The sequence below is a fragment of the Miniopterus schreibersii genome, assembly GCF_964146895.1.
Source record: "Miniopterus schreibersii genome assembly, chromosome: 10".
NCBI lineage: Eukaryota > Metazoa > Chordata > Mammalia > Chiroptera > Miniopteridae > Miniopterus > Miniopterus schreibersii.
The window spans coordinates 8667729-8682861 of record NC_138110.1 but is presented as its reverse complement, the minus strand read 5'-3'; the positions used below and the strand labels follow the sequence as shown (position 1 = coordinate 8682861).

General features: G+C 40.4%; 1 protein-coding gene across 3 annotated transcripts in view; it reads right to left on the bottom strand.

Moving 5' to 3' along the window:
• Positions 1-2950: 2950 nt before the first annotated feature.
• The window catches only part of ADNP (activity dependent neuroprotector homeobox), a 32249-nt gene continuing 20066 nt past the window's right edge, over positions 2951-15133 (bottom strand). For 2 of the 3 annotated variants that reach the window (XM_081148987.1, XM_081148988.1), the window contains exons 2-4: positions 13887-13999; positions 12064-12156; positions 2951-7467 (exon numbers count right to left, since the gene is read on the bottom strand). In XM_081148987.1, the coding sequence (XP_081005113.1) occupies positions 4357-7467; positions 12064-12156; positions 13887-13994 (3312 nt within the window). In that variant the 5' untranslated portion in view covers positions 13995-13999 and the 3' untranslated portion in view covers positions 2951-4356. The remainder of the gene's footprint in view (positions 7468-12063; positions 12157-13886; positions 14000-15133) is intronic. The other variant, XM_081148989.1, reaches the window with a different exon arrangement.

Sequence of the window (15133 nt, the reverse complement as noted above, 5' to 3'; positions counted from 1 at the left end):
TCCTTCGCCAAGACCAGGGCTGCGCGGTGTGGTTGGAATTCAGATAGCCTGGTCCAAGTTCGTTTCTCTGAAACAGGGCACTAATACTCCCTTTAAAGGACTTTTATTTGGGGCCGGGGCAGGGCTGTTTTGAGGACTCAAATTCCCTTGGAATCTAGTGTTCCCCAGCTAGTCCCAGGACCTGTCGAGCACATATGTGCTCAGGATGTGAGCTGAGCTCCAGGCATTTTTAGGAAGAGTGTCACACTCCTTGGCAAGGTATAGTCACATCTCTGGCCCGGATGTCCCCTCCTTGGAGGACAGGGCTCTGAGTTTGAGCCTCTTGGCTCCTTCCTCCCAGAGAAGCCCACTGAGCTTCAGATGCAGCCACCAGCAAGCTACGCAGTGGCCTCCAAGGCTGAGTCTTTACTTTCAATTCCTACACTCCCGGGTGGCTGCTTCCCTTTCCCAGCTGCCCCACTCTGCTCCCGTCCAGATGGCAGCCCATACAGAGCTTCCATCAAGTACATTGGAAAAGCCCTTTTATTTCTAGCTTTTTGCTGTCATTTTCAAAAAGGGGAACAATCTGCTTATTAGGACTTCCATTTTTGCTTCATTTAGTAATAAGACATTATAATAAAGTAGAGCAAGATTTTTTTTTATTGCAAGAACCAGTTTAGGTTAAAATGGCTGTGCATCTAAGACCTGGTGGTGTACTGGGAGTAGGGGGCGGGGTTGTTTTTATCACATATGCAAACACTGTATCCTGAAACACACGCGCCTGCAACTCATTTAAATAGACCCGAAGATCTTCGTTCCCTCCGGAGCCTCTCTCCTGGAATAGACTTGCCCTTACTTCCTGTTCAGTTGGAGCACTCTGAAACCTGACTTCAGGATATGCAGTTGACACCCTATATGCTGAATTTTGAACACAGCCCCCACCAGTTTCAAGTTAGTGAATGTTCAAGTGGAATAAGTTGATGGGAAGTAGCAGGATGCAATTACCAAATGGTGACTCTCATTTGGTGCAAGTTTGAATCGTTTTTTAAAGATAACCTTCCAGAAGCAGCTGGCAGAAAATGCCGTTTTTATTTTCTAGAAAATTTGACTCACTGTTGAGTTTATCTCAGCTGAAATAGCCTTTTTCTAGAACTCCTTATGGTGGCAAGTTGATGACCAACAGTTGGAACACCATTTTGGAATGGTGGGAGCTGCCTCTTCCTTTTATTTCCAATCTTCTGGGGGTTTATATTTTTACGATTTTGGTGAAACATGCCTGCAACTGGTGCCAACTCAATGAGCAAACAGTAGGTTAGAAACGAGGGTAACAATGGGTAGAGGACCACTGCTGAAGGGCGGGGCAGAAGGCTCACCTGAAGCTGTGAAACCCACTATACTCAATGTCCTACTAACTTCATTAGCCAGGAGTGGACTTCACTCAAGCTAAGAGGTTCTCGAGCTTTAGTGGCATATAATCAATCACCTAGGATGCTTCGGGGGCCCTATCTGGAGGGTTTGGTGCTGGTAGCCTACAGTGGAGGAGGGGGGACACCCTCCTGCGTGGCAGTCCTCACTTGGCTTCCAGTGGTGACTCAGATGGGGCACTACTCCCCTATCTGCTAGATGGCTCTTCTACCTGGACGCATTTGTTTTCTGAAATAGAGTGCATGTTTACCAACGGCCAGGATTCGGACCAGACACACAACTACAGGGCAATACAAGGCACAGACACTTCACAGCTTGGATCAAGAGGGGACAAAGAGCTGTTTGATAGAGACCCTGTAACTGTTCAGTGACAGGGAACCGGAGATGGGACAAAGACAATGCCTTGATGTGCTGAAAAGGGAGAAACATAGTGCTAGTTAGTCTGACTCTGGAACTCTCGAGAAATCTGAAGGGAAAAAGTACTCTGGAATCATGTTTTTAACACCCTGTTAAGAAGAAAATCTACAAAACTGTTCAACTTCCAGTTATATTCTCTAATTAAGCAGCAGTTTGCCACAGCTTTTGTTTTCAGATTATTCCAAAAGCAAACAGCAACAACATTCTTTTAAAATGGCTTTTATTGAGACATTTTTAGGGCTTCTGCAACATTGTTAGTTGGTCCACTTCTTAGGTGGCTAAACTTTTCTGAATGTCAACAAGGTCCACTCCCATCACCTCAGCAAGGAAGCACTCATCTGTCTCTGCTCAAACGTCCAACCAGACCCCTCCCCCCCATGGCTGTTTTGCACAAGTCTCTCATTAGTATCCATGTAGAACTAATAAACCCAGGGCAAATTCTTCCCACCTGTTAATTAGGCAGAGTAATTTCAAAACAAATGTGAAATGGCTTAAATGCAGCTGGTATTACTATCCTCAAGTAAAAGACCTTCTCAATGCTGTTTTTCTTCTTCCTGATTTGGTATTTGGGGACATCCTGTCCTAAATATTAGCTGGTGTCCACAGAACTTATAACCTGTGTAGCAGAATTAAATTAGCCCCAACACTCTAGAGATTCTAGTTTTATGGTTTCTCCTGTATTGAGTAGCAAGACTTAACATTTTAGGGGGAGGTTGGCCAAATTTCTACTCTCAGGTAACAAAAGCATTAACAAGATTAATCTTTTGGAAAGAGTCTTAGAAATTATAGAAACCAGCCACTTCAGACCTGAAACGTGGCTGACCAGCCTTTGCCTTCTGCATGGATTGGAGGATCCCCATCATTGTCATAATCGCTGAAAATGTTGGCTAATTCTGCCTCCTTGTAACTTCCCTTCTTTAGTATGAGTTGCTCTTGGGAATCTCTGCATAGTAAATATACCAGCTCCTTCCATCTAGAAAGCCCTCCAAATAGGTGATCTCTAAAGCCTTTTTAAAAATAACAAGATGGTCAAGCTATACAAGAGTAGTTACTGTTTAGTACAATTGCTCCCAAAAGGTAAAAACTAACATTTACTCCATTTAGAAGGAAGAACACCAGGGCATTAAGATTCTGCTTGCAAATTAATGCCAATTTATGTTTACATCCTTTTATCATCGAGACATTTACATATATAAGCAGGCTACGATCCTTAACAAAAGGGGAAGTGAAAACCTAGAGGATATTTATTTTAGCAGTTAAAAAGGAAAAAGGCCAAAAGAACAAAAACAAAACCCCAAAACAAACCACCCCAAAGAATTTAACAGGTGCCTTGAAAGCCGCCTTGATGCCAAAGGCAGATCTTGGTCTTCCACTAGTCTCCGAAGTGGCCGTGGCTTCCATCTCCGATGAGAGAGAGCCATGGCATCAACTGGCACAGACATAATGGACACATAGGACTGAAATGTGTAAGAAAGCAAATATTTACATTAAGCACAATACAGCAATTTATTTAGATGCTTAAAATGAATACAAAGGGAAATAAAGATCACAAAATTATACATACTACAACAGTGTGTCATAGATGGTATAAATGAATACACCAGGTGGTGTTTAACTAAAGATAAAACTAAATATCCAAAATGCAGCACGCACTGGTTCGCTGCTTCAACACAACACACTTTCATACAGATCTAAAAGGTGTCAAAATTAGTAGCTGCAAAGTCAATTCTTGCATGTGATTTTAGCTTAAAAGATTTCAGAAAACATCTGAAATACCAGTTTTTGTCTGTCAGCTGTAATGTCAAGGATATTCAGAACAAGAAAAATTCTATAATACAAGAGAGTCCAGATATATATCTTACGTGGCTGGCCTCTGTTGCAAGATTGTACAAGGTTATGTGCAAAAACTAAGTCTGTTTAAAAAGTTTATACTAGCATAGTTTCAAGCTTTTGCTAGGTAAACTAGATACAGCGTTTATTACACAGCAAGGGCAACACTAAAAAAGAAACAAATCTATCATGGGTACACAATAACAATATCATAAGCATTACCTGAATATGTCTAAAAGACTGTACAAATATACATTTCAACTATTCAGAATGAATACGTGAAAAAAAAATCAAATTTCCCCAGTCTACTATACACATTGGACTGGTAGCTTGTATGTTGGCCCTATGCTACCATGTGAATCAGGATAACACTTCTTAAGGACATCCAATCAAACATTTTACAGAGGGAAAGAAATGTTGCGAAGGCAGATAAAATAAACCTCTGCTTTTCCTGTGCATTAGTGAGCCATCAGCTTATTCGTTTTTTACACTTAGTTACTGTGTCTGCCACAGCAAGTTCTAAAGCCAGACCAGCCAATCACGTGTCACAGAAATAACCACTGGGAACTGCAGTGGCCACATGTCCTTACAGCCTGATGACCCAGCACTCAGAAGGCAGTACCAGTTAGAATATAGTTTTGCAGCCATACTCAAAGAACAGAGTTCCAGGCTACAGCAAGTCACTGGTGCCAGAGAACCTACCACTTATGCTTGTTGGCTGCTCAGTTTAACTCCGGTTAAGCTGCCATGCATTGGCTCAGCTACTCCATCAGTCATGTTCTCAAACTGCTCCCCATCCTCACTGTCAATTGTGCTATTCTGCCACTCAATCTGTGGGTTGGACAAGCGCTCATCATTTTCAGATGCATTCTTCCACTGTGACTGGTCCTTGGACCAAAACCCTTCAACTTTTCCATAGGAACTATTCTTCCATTTCAACTGCTCTCTGTCACCTTGCATGGTAGCCTTTTTTTTGGCAGCTGGCTTACTGCTGCTCCTTGCATCTTCACTCTGGGAAGACTCATCGGACCAGGTTCCTGGTTTCATTTCGCATGTGTTGTCCTCAAAGTCTGACGCTTGTTGGGAACCAGGGCCACTCTCAGATGGAGAAGCACCATCTTTCCACTCAACAACATCATCTTGGTCAACCTCACTATCAGAAGCATCATGCATTAGTTTGGTTGGTTCCTCAGTCAAATGAATAGTTTCGTATTTTGAACCATCCACCTCTTTTTGGTCTAGCTTCTCAGATTCTAAAGCATCCTCAGAAATTACCTTCGGTATGTGCTCCTCTGGATTATCATTAGGAATTTTAGGCTCAACTTCAAAAACAGGGTCAAAAGGGCTACCACTTCCATTGGATTCTTCTTCCAAATTTTCAAAACTGTCTGAGGAACTGTCATCTTCCTTCCCAATGTGGAGCTTTTTGTCAGCAGTTTTACTAGCATTAACTCTGGAATCTTTCTCATCATGATTTTCAAATAACCACTCAGCATCAAAATCCATCTCATGCTTAACTTTGTTTAATTCTTTCATGTTGAAGCCCAGTAACACACCAGGCTTGTACTTCTCACAGTCTCGGACACACTTCTTCCTCTTGTTACTAAAATGGGAAGCAATGTCACTCTTCCACAACCATAAGCTGGCTGCCAGCTTCTCAATTTCTCTCCTGGTGGGATAGGGCTGCTTGTTGAAATACTTTGTTAGGAAGCTTTTCCTGGCTTCATAGGAATCATCTTCATGACCCTTGGGGTCTAAAGCTAAAACAACGGGTTCCTCGGGCTTCTCTTCAAAGAAGCTGGGTGAATCACTATCATCATCTAACTTCCGCTTCTTCAGCAAGGGAAATTCCATTTGCTCGTAAGTGCGCTTCACAGGTGCCAGTCCTGGTGACTGATTAAGCCGAGAGGGTGCATTTGTCTTATCCTGGCCATTCTGGGTCTTTCCAACACCCCTGCAGTGAACTAGATGCAGAGTGATAGTTGAGGCGGTCATGTTGCTGGTATACACACCAAGGCAATGGATACATTTGTAGGTGAGCTTTTTCTCCACTGGATGAACCGTCTGAATAACTTGGTGCCTCTCTCGTAAGTGATGTGCAAGTGCATCAGATATGGGTCCTTTTAGGATTGAAAAACAAAGAGGGCAAAGGGTTTTCCCAACATCTTTTTTATAGGGCACTGCAGCTTGAGGTGAACTTTTAACAGGGGTGTCTGCCTTTTCCTGAACTTTTGGCTGTGGCTTTGGAGGGATTGGAGGGTTATTTTGGGCATGGTAAGCAACAGATTCAGCTGGGGCATCCCTCAGGTTGTATGTGGTTACAAGGAGATGAATGTTAGTGTGACTACCCTGCTGCAATGTCAAATCAAAACTCAAGGTAGAATCTGTTTTAGGTCCCATCTCTTCATCAATGTGAACCATCCTCATGTGTGCTGCCATCTTTTCCACATCATTGAAAGTTGAACGGCAATATGGACAAGACAGACCATGAATTAACATATGGTTGAGCAGGGTATCTGTGGGCAAGTAGCGATTACAGTAGAGGCATTTGCTAGTAAAATTGTGTATTTTCATAATGTAGTTGGCTACTGCTGGGACTTTCTCAGCTTTATGTTCTTTTTCGAAGTGCACACTATAGACATTTTCAGGAAAAAGCTCATTACAGATTGTACATATTTTCCACTTTTGGGTTGAGGAAGTATTGGTTGGGGGAGGGCCTGTGGCAGCTGCAGTAGGTTTGGAACTGGACTGACCTAATACTCTGGATGCCTGTGACTGGGACAGGGAAGGAGACTTTAACTGGCCTGATGAGAGAGAGGAGGCATTAGCAGACTGCAGAGAGTACCGTGCTGGTGCCTGGGACCTCTGCTCTGACCCAAGCCCGTAAGATCTTCCATTTCCACTTGGAAGTAGCTGCTTCACAGACTGAGACTGCTGAGGGATGGAAACTGGTGCGTTGCCACCTAGACCCAGTCTCATTGACTGACCAACGCCATAGCCCTGGCCTACAGATTTGACTCCGTAATTGTTCTGCTGTAGGTGAACATTGGACATCACGTTGACTCCTGTAGAATTTAAGTTAGGCTTTGGTATTGAGAGTCGATTCACCATCTGCTGTGAAGGCAAAGACCGGACGTTTCCAGAAGCAAGGGCACCAATTCTTGACTGGAGTCCCATGCCCTTCTTCTCTTGAGGTTTGGGAGCAATTAGCATTAGAGGTTTGGATCGGGGAACTACCACGTTTGTGTGCCCAATCATGGCAGTGACCTGATAGCCTATGCGTTCATGGTCCTCGATGACATGTTGTACCAAAGCTTCATAGGACTTTGGCATGAAAAGGCATCGCTTGCAGTGAATACTACCCTCTTCCCGGGCATTTGAGCCCAAAGGGACAGCACCATTGAGTGATTTTTCGCCTGCCTTTGCTATGTAAGGTGCTGCCACATGCTGAAAATGTTCCCTGTAAATGTGCTTCCTAACTATTTCATAAAGAGGATCTCGGTAAGTGCACTTCTTACAGTAATAAACAGCTTGCTCCACACTGTCAGCCTGCTTAGGTTTAAGGCCATCATTTTTGCTTTTATCTTTGAAAGTGCTGAGGCTGCTACTTGGTGCGCTGGCGTTTGGAGCATGAAATATTTTAATGTGTGTTTCCAAAGTCTTTTTGTCTGCATTGAAGGTACAGTAGGGGCAATTAAGGAGAATCCTATTTTCAAAGTCTTCACTATGCACATTCCGGAAATGACTTTTGTAGGCAGAGAAGAATTTTGAAGAAAATGGACAAGCGCTGCAGCAAAAAGGTTTTGTCCGATAGTCCTAAAGAAAAGATAAGACTGGAATCAGAATGCCACTTCAGATAAGCAATAACAGGTTCTAAGTTTTTGTTCAGACATTCTCTATTCTTAAAAGATGTTACTTTTAGAACTGAAACTCTAAAGCATTGATTTTCTTTTGCAAAATAAATTTATGAAACAAACTCAAATGAGAAAGCTGTTTTACAGTAAATACTTTTGAGTCCCACAGTATAAGTTAAAAAACTCAATTTTAAGTTCTTCCTCAATGCTTAGAAGACCAAAATCACATCTGCTGATTGGTTGGTTGTACACAAAGACAAATGGCTTCAAGATAAACATTCTACAGTTAGAAATAACAAGAATAAACTGTGTAATCACTTTCACTCTGAATCAGTAAGGCTTCAGATTTACTATATAATACAATCCAGAGCCCAGTGTTGTAGTACAATTAGGCAATAAAATATAAAAATACACCTTTATACTTCCCATCATGGAAAAATTTTTGTAGAAAAAAGGCACATCTTCAAAATCTCTAACATTTTTTCTCTCTGATCGAAGTCCAGTATAGTATTCAGATTTCATTGGTGAGCAAAAAACTGATATGAAAGTAGGCTTTCTTCTACAAGTCATGCTGTTCTTTCTTAAGAAAGACCAGCCTCAAAAAAAGTTAATTTCTTTGATTCAAATTAAGAAGTAAAATAAAAATGTCCTAGACTGTGAGGAGCCCATGATGTTACAAAAAGCTAGAAACTTTGGTATCAAAGGGCAACTTCCAGAATTATGCTCATTAACACTTGTGTAGTTGGTCCTCTGATGAGGACAGGTGAAACACAAGGTTGGCCAGAGATTTTATTTTCTCCCTAGAAGTCTACTTTGTTTTAGAAACTGCTTTGAATCAAAATGAAACACTCCGTTTTTCCTTAAATCTCAACCCTTCTTTAGTGTTAGAACACGAGGCTTTGGGATTCAGAAAACTGAATAATGTGTCCCACTTGGAAGCTTTTGTATTCTAAGATTGTTGGTTAATACTTTTTCCTGGGGAATTAATAAGAAAGAATCAGGTAACTATACTATCAAATTTCTGAAGAAGAGTTTAAAAGTACTAATTCCCTGCCAAGTATGTTCTGATAGATGAACTGATCAATAATCCAGAATTAATAATTTATACTCAAACAGGTAACTGTAAAGTTTAAATTGACAATCACTTCTCCCTTTGGAAAAGGAAATACTACCTATTAACTCTACAACTTAAAAGGAAGGAAGGGTCTTGGTCCTCCCCTCTCAAGAAAAACAAGAACTGAAACACAGAAAAATAGTGGCTAGCCTAGAGGAACAGAATGTTGGAGGAAACACCTTAGGAATAGAAATAGTACTTTTGGGGGAGGGGAGAACACTGGTATATAATGGGCTTAAGAACTTCTAAGTAACAGAATTTCTAATTTTTACACTTGAAGTTTTAGTCCAATGACGCAAAAGACACAAAGTTCTTTCTAGTTTTCCCCACCACTTAAGAAAATATGAAATAGTCATGCATGACTTTACCAATAGATACACATTCTGAGGAACACATTGCTAGGTTCTGTCGCTGACCTAGATGGTACAGGCTACTACATACCTGGGCTACAGGACACAGCCTGTTGCTCCTAGGCTACAAACCCATGCGACATGCTACTATAGTGAATACTACAGGCAATTGTAACATGATGGTTAAGTATTGTGCATCTAAACATAGAAAAGATACAGTAAAAACATGGTATGAAAGATGAAAAGTGGTACACCTGTCTAGAGAGCACTTACCATGAATGGAGCCTGCAGGACTGGAAGATGCTCTGGGTGAGCGAGTGGTGAGTGAGTGGTGAGTGAATGTGAAGGCCTAAGACATTACTATACATGACTGTAGACATTAGAAACACTGTACATGCAGACTATTCTAAATTTATTTTTTAAAATTTCAAGAAATTAACCTTAGCCTACTGTAACTTTTTTAGTTTATAAACTTAAAAACTGTAACTAACTTTTTGACTCCTTTTATGGTAACAGCTCAAAGCATAAACACATTGTACAGCTGTATAAAATTTTTTTCTTTATATCCTTATTTTATAAACTTTTTTCTATTTAATTAAAAAATATTTTAAAAACTTTTTTTGTTAAAAACTTACACACATCAGTCTAGACCTATACAGGGCCAGGATCATAATATCGCAGTCTTTAACTACCACGTCTTGTCCCACTGGAAGGTTTTCAGGGGCAGTAACACGCATGGAGTGTCATCTCTGATGAGAACAATGCTTTCTCCTGGAACACCTCCTAAAGGACCTGCTGGAGGCTCTTCTTGAGGTTTCACTCTCTTCAGAAATGTGTCCATGGTGGTTTCTTCATTATACGTTTTCTTGTAAGCACATAATGCACCATGAACATCCCTCTATTAATGAGAACCTTTTTCTTTGGGTCCATATTTTCAAACTTTTTAAGGAGCTTGAAGTCTGCAAAAGCTTCTGCCAAACCCTTCACTGTGAAGTTTCCTGGAGATTTTTTCTTCTCCTGTGGTTTCCTTTTCTCTTGCCTTTTCTTTCGCTATGTGCTCCTGTTTCACAACTAATGGGTCATTAGTCAATTCCTCAGGAACCATTTTCTAGGAGCCCTCAATGTTATCCTTACCCATATTCAGGTTAAAGTGGTTCACCATCGTTCAGCCACAGCGTGACTGATTTTTGCAACCTTCTCACCCCTTGCAAATCCTTTGAAGTCATGGACGAACCTCTTGTGTGTCTTCTTCCAGATGCTCTTCATATATTCCTAGGTGACACCACCCTAAGCAAGGTTCTTATGCAGCCATAGATATTGTAATCCTTCTAGAATTTCATGTCTTCTCAGTATTTTTCTGTTGCAGCAAGAGCCTGGGCAAAGGTCCTGGCTTTAAAAGTTGCTATAACTCCTTGATCCATTGGTTGGATGAAAGAGGTGGTGTTTGGATGGTGAAACACTACTTTGACATTGGGGTGAAGATCACCAATAAAAGGAGGATGCCCAGCAGCATTATCAACAATAAGCACAATCTTGAAAGGTATGTTATTCTCCAAATACTATTTCTCCATTTTGCTGATGTAGCAACTCCAGAGGGCATCTTGGAACAGAAGCTGGGTGATCCATGACTTCCTACTGCTTCTGTAGTATACTATCAGTGTGTGCTTACTGATATGGTTGAAGACTCTGGGTTTCTCACTGTGCCAGATCACAAATGGTTTCAATCTGTAGCCTGCAACATTGCCCCCAAGCAAGACTGCTATCCTGTCCTTAAAGCCTTGAAACCTGGCATTGACTTGCCCTCATGACTGAAGTCCTTATAGACATGTTTCCAGAGTAGGGAGGTTTCGTCCATATAGAATATTTGCTCTGGCAAGTAATTTTCCTCCACAACCAGCTTATATATAGTTTCCAAAAATTCTGCAGCTGCCTTTCACATCAGCACTTGTAGACTCACCACTCACTTTCACATTATGTAATGAATAATCATTCATTCATGAATCCTTTAAACCACCCAGAGCCAGCAGTACATTCAACACCACCATTTTGCTCTGGCTGTGACTGTCATGGTGCTGAGGTATATGCTTCCGTGTGTGGTCTTCAATCCAGGTCATTATAAGTTTCTCCGTGTTTGATATAGACCCTTCTTGAATTTTTGTTAGTCTCGTTGCCTTCAATGAAGCAGATCCTTTAATAGCTTCTGTCACTTTGTTCTTGTTCAAGATTGTAGCTATAGTGGAATGGGACATGCCTGACTGCTGAGCAATAACCATCATTGGTTTTCCACCTTCATAGTCCTTAATTACTCTTAATTTTATTTCCATGTCAGTCACTTGACATGGCTTCTCACTGTCAACATTAGCAGTGGATTTTGTATGCTTAGGAGTCATGATGATCAAAACAATCAAGATTAAATCAAGCACAAGAGAAATGATGCAATCAAGAGATGTGGTAAACAGGTGTATGAAGCTGTTTCTGGTGTAACACAGCATACTGTTCTACAGCAAACTCTTTTATGTGACTAGAAAGAATATACTCTTAAATAACAATAACAAGTATAACAGTAAATATATAAACCAATAACATGGTTTATTATCATTATCAAATATTATGTACTGTACATAATTGTATATGCTATTTTTTTTTAATCCTTACCCAAGGATATGTTTTTTTATTTTTAGAGAGAGGGAGAGAGAAACATCAATTGGCTGCCTCCTGCACGCACTCTGAGACCAGGGAAGAAACCTGCAACCTAGTTATGTACCTTGACCGGGAATTGAAAGCAACCTTTTGGTGTATGGAACAATACTCCAACCAACCGAGCCACCTGGCCAGGGCTATGCTATACTTTTATATGATTGGCAGCATCACCACTAGCACGATTAATGCGTCACACCACTGTCTTACGACAACTTCAACATCATTAGGCGATAGGAATTTTTCAGCCTATCATAATCTTATGGGACCACCAGTGTATTATTCAGCCCATTGTTGACAAAAAAGGCATTACGCGGCACATGACTATACCCAGTTTTGACCTTTTCTACTGTGAAAGGCCTAGAGCTGAGAAGGGAGCACACCTGGTCCCACTTACCTGACTTTTTGTGAGTGAAGGGTCCCATAGTCCTACATCCTCCCACGTAGTGTTTTTCAAATAAAAGTCATTAGGTTCAAACTGTTTAAAGTCCTAGAAAACAGTGAAAGAAGTTTACAAAAATATAGTGGTATTAACTCTAGCCCAACCTTACTTATATAGCCCTTCTCTTAACCAGGATTGGAGTGATGTACCAGAGAATCAACCCCACCAAGGACTAAACTAGGAGCCATGCAGCTCCTAGGAAATACAAAAAGGCATATGGAAGTTGCAGTGAGCATTTTATCAACTGAACATTCCCCTAAAGGTCTGCCAGGTTTCCAAGGAAAACGTTCAAAGTTCTGATTAAAAAGTTTAGCCACAGATTAATACCGAAGTACCTTTCATCAGTTGTAATGTTCACTTATAGCACTAGAGATGTGATATTCTGGTTCTGTGCAATAAATAAATAAATTAGGAGTGGGGTGGGGGGAAGACTGGACTGGGAAGAAAACTCAAGATTTCTGAACCCCAAAAGGAAGAAAGCTATTCAAAGAAAAACAGTATTATATTAAATTTATACTCTTATATAAAAATTTAACGGCCTGCTTCCTCCCAGGCTAAGAAGATAAAAAGTCTAAGGGTATAATTCCCTTTGCTCCTAAAAGGTTCACAGTTCAGGGTGGGAAAATCAAATACATGTAAATTCCAGGACATGTAATGGGTGTAATCATGGGAGGAAAAAATCAAATGCAGGATAGAAAAGGTACCTTATTTACATTATTTATTCTATGAAGATTACCCCGCTGAGTGTGATTTGAATGGACTATTTCATCAGGCAGATTTACCTGAACTTGAGGGGCTGGAGAGGGAGTGGAGTGATCTTTCACACTGGGGACAACTTATCTAGAGAAGCCTCAGTCTACATAATAAAAGCCTAGAGACTATTAGTGGGACTCAGGAAAAGAAAACTTGTTGAATAAAGGAAATTGCTTTTTTACTTTCAACTCCATCCAAACATTTACTGAGTGCCTATTTTGTCCCCAGCACTGTGCTAGGGATACACGGATGGACAAAGTAGTTCTGGTCCCTGACCAGCTGGGACCTAAAGGCTAGTAGGGAAAACAGCTTTAAACATTTCTTGTCAACCAGAGAGGCTTTGTTGACCAACTAAATGTAAGACCTGGAGCAATGAGATCTGGAAAAGGAGGAACTAATGCACTGGCTATCCCACAGGGCTGTTATAAATAAAGCTCACAGAACAAAAGATTAGAAAAAGTTTGTAAAGTCCAAACTGTTACACAAGGGGAAGATGGGTCTATGATGGGTCAAAAGGGCCAACAAATGCCTAAATCCTATGGAAAGACAACAAGCACCCAAACCACCATGACTCAACAATCAGAAGGTCAACCAGAACATTCAGGTCTATCAGAATGGGAACAGGCTCTGGAGTCCCACAGACAAACCCCCTGCCACATGCATAGCTATGAGGTGGACCTATTTCCTTACAGTTTCTTCACTTGTAAATTGGAGATAAGAATTTCTACATCCCTCCAGGGGTTGTTTTAAGGACTTGAAATTTAGAGACAATTTTAAAGTGAGTAAATTGCCTGACTTGTGTATGTCCTCAATAGTTTAACTGCTTTTGCTTCAGGATGGAAAGATGAAAAAGCCCATTTTAGGGACAAGGGAACAAGTTAGGCTAATTGAGAAAGCTTTGTCAAAGTTAATGCTGAGGTTCAAAATCAGAATCATACCTAAGAGTTCACCATCCTGGCCGCTGACACAAAGTAACGGATCAGAAGCTGAGTCATGTTAAAATTAAAAAATGGCATGCTACTTACTTCTATGTGTTCTTTACAGTATTCCAACCCAATGTCACTAAGTATTTTTTTCACAGTTTTCCGGGCTTTTCTTAAACTGCCAAGATTGTTGACAGGAAGTTGGAACATAGTTTCTATTGGAAAAAAAAATTTAAGTCAAGTCAAAACATGTACAAGTTGTAATAATTACTAATTCCACTGATGGTAGGATCAAAAACCCTGGCCCAGTTTGACAAAAAAAAAAAAAAAAAAAAAAGTAGACATTCTATTATGTTCTGAATACTTAAAGCAGGCAGGCAAAACAAGTGCTCTCTGATCTTTTCTATTTTTAACAAGACATTTTATGTTATAGATTGACTGAGTCTAGCCTAGCACAATTGTGATTAAACTTTTGGTGATGGACTTTTAAAGTTGAGAATTAGGTTAATAATACCAATTGATTATTTTAAAATCAAGTGTGAGTGCTTTTCTCCTCGTGATGTCGAACCTCTGAAAATAGAAAATGCTCACCATTTCAGCATTATTACCACATAATTTTGAGTGTCAGGAAAAAGCAGCCTTTGTTGTCTGGGAATTGTCTTGAACATTGCTATTCTTTTATTTAAAATGACTTGTATTCTTTCCTTTTTTTAAAATAAAGTATCTTTTTGATTTTAGAGAGAAACATCGATCAGTTGGTTGACTCCCGCATGTGCCCAGACCAGGGATCGAGCCTGCAACCTGGGCATGTGCCTTGACTGGAAATCGAACCAGCGACCTTTCAGTGCTCGGGATGATGCTCAACCAACTGAGCCACACTGGCCAGGGCTTGCTACGGTATTCTTAAAGGAACATTCTTAAAAGTTTCTGTATACTACTCAAATTAAAGACACTAATGATTGTGTAACTTGACTCTCAGCCAGCTCCATACCTGGCTGGACAAAGGAACTTGCTTATGGCCACAGAATGAATGCTGAGATGGGGAAAGCTGGGCACAGCATCAGAGCAAATAATGGTAACTGTTATACGACTTTAGAGGATATTGAAAAATGAAAAGCCTGTATGTGTGTGAGGGAACTGAAAAATTATTTAAATGACATATCAAAGAAGAAAACTTAGATCTATTTTTCCCAAGGTCCTTAAAAACAATGGTTAAAAAAATAAAATTAGTAAAACTTGGGTGGATGAGAATGTGTATAACTTCCAATGAGATCATAAATATTTCTTATAAAATACGGTAACAATTTATCATCAACTTAATAATCTAAATCAATTCTGCAGGATATAAA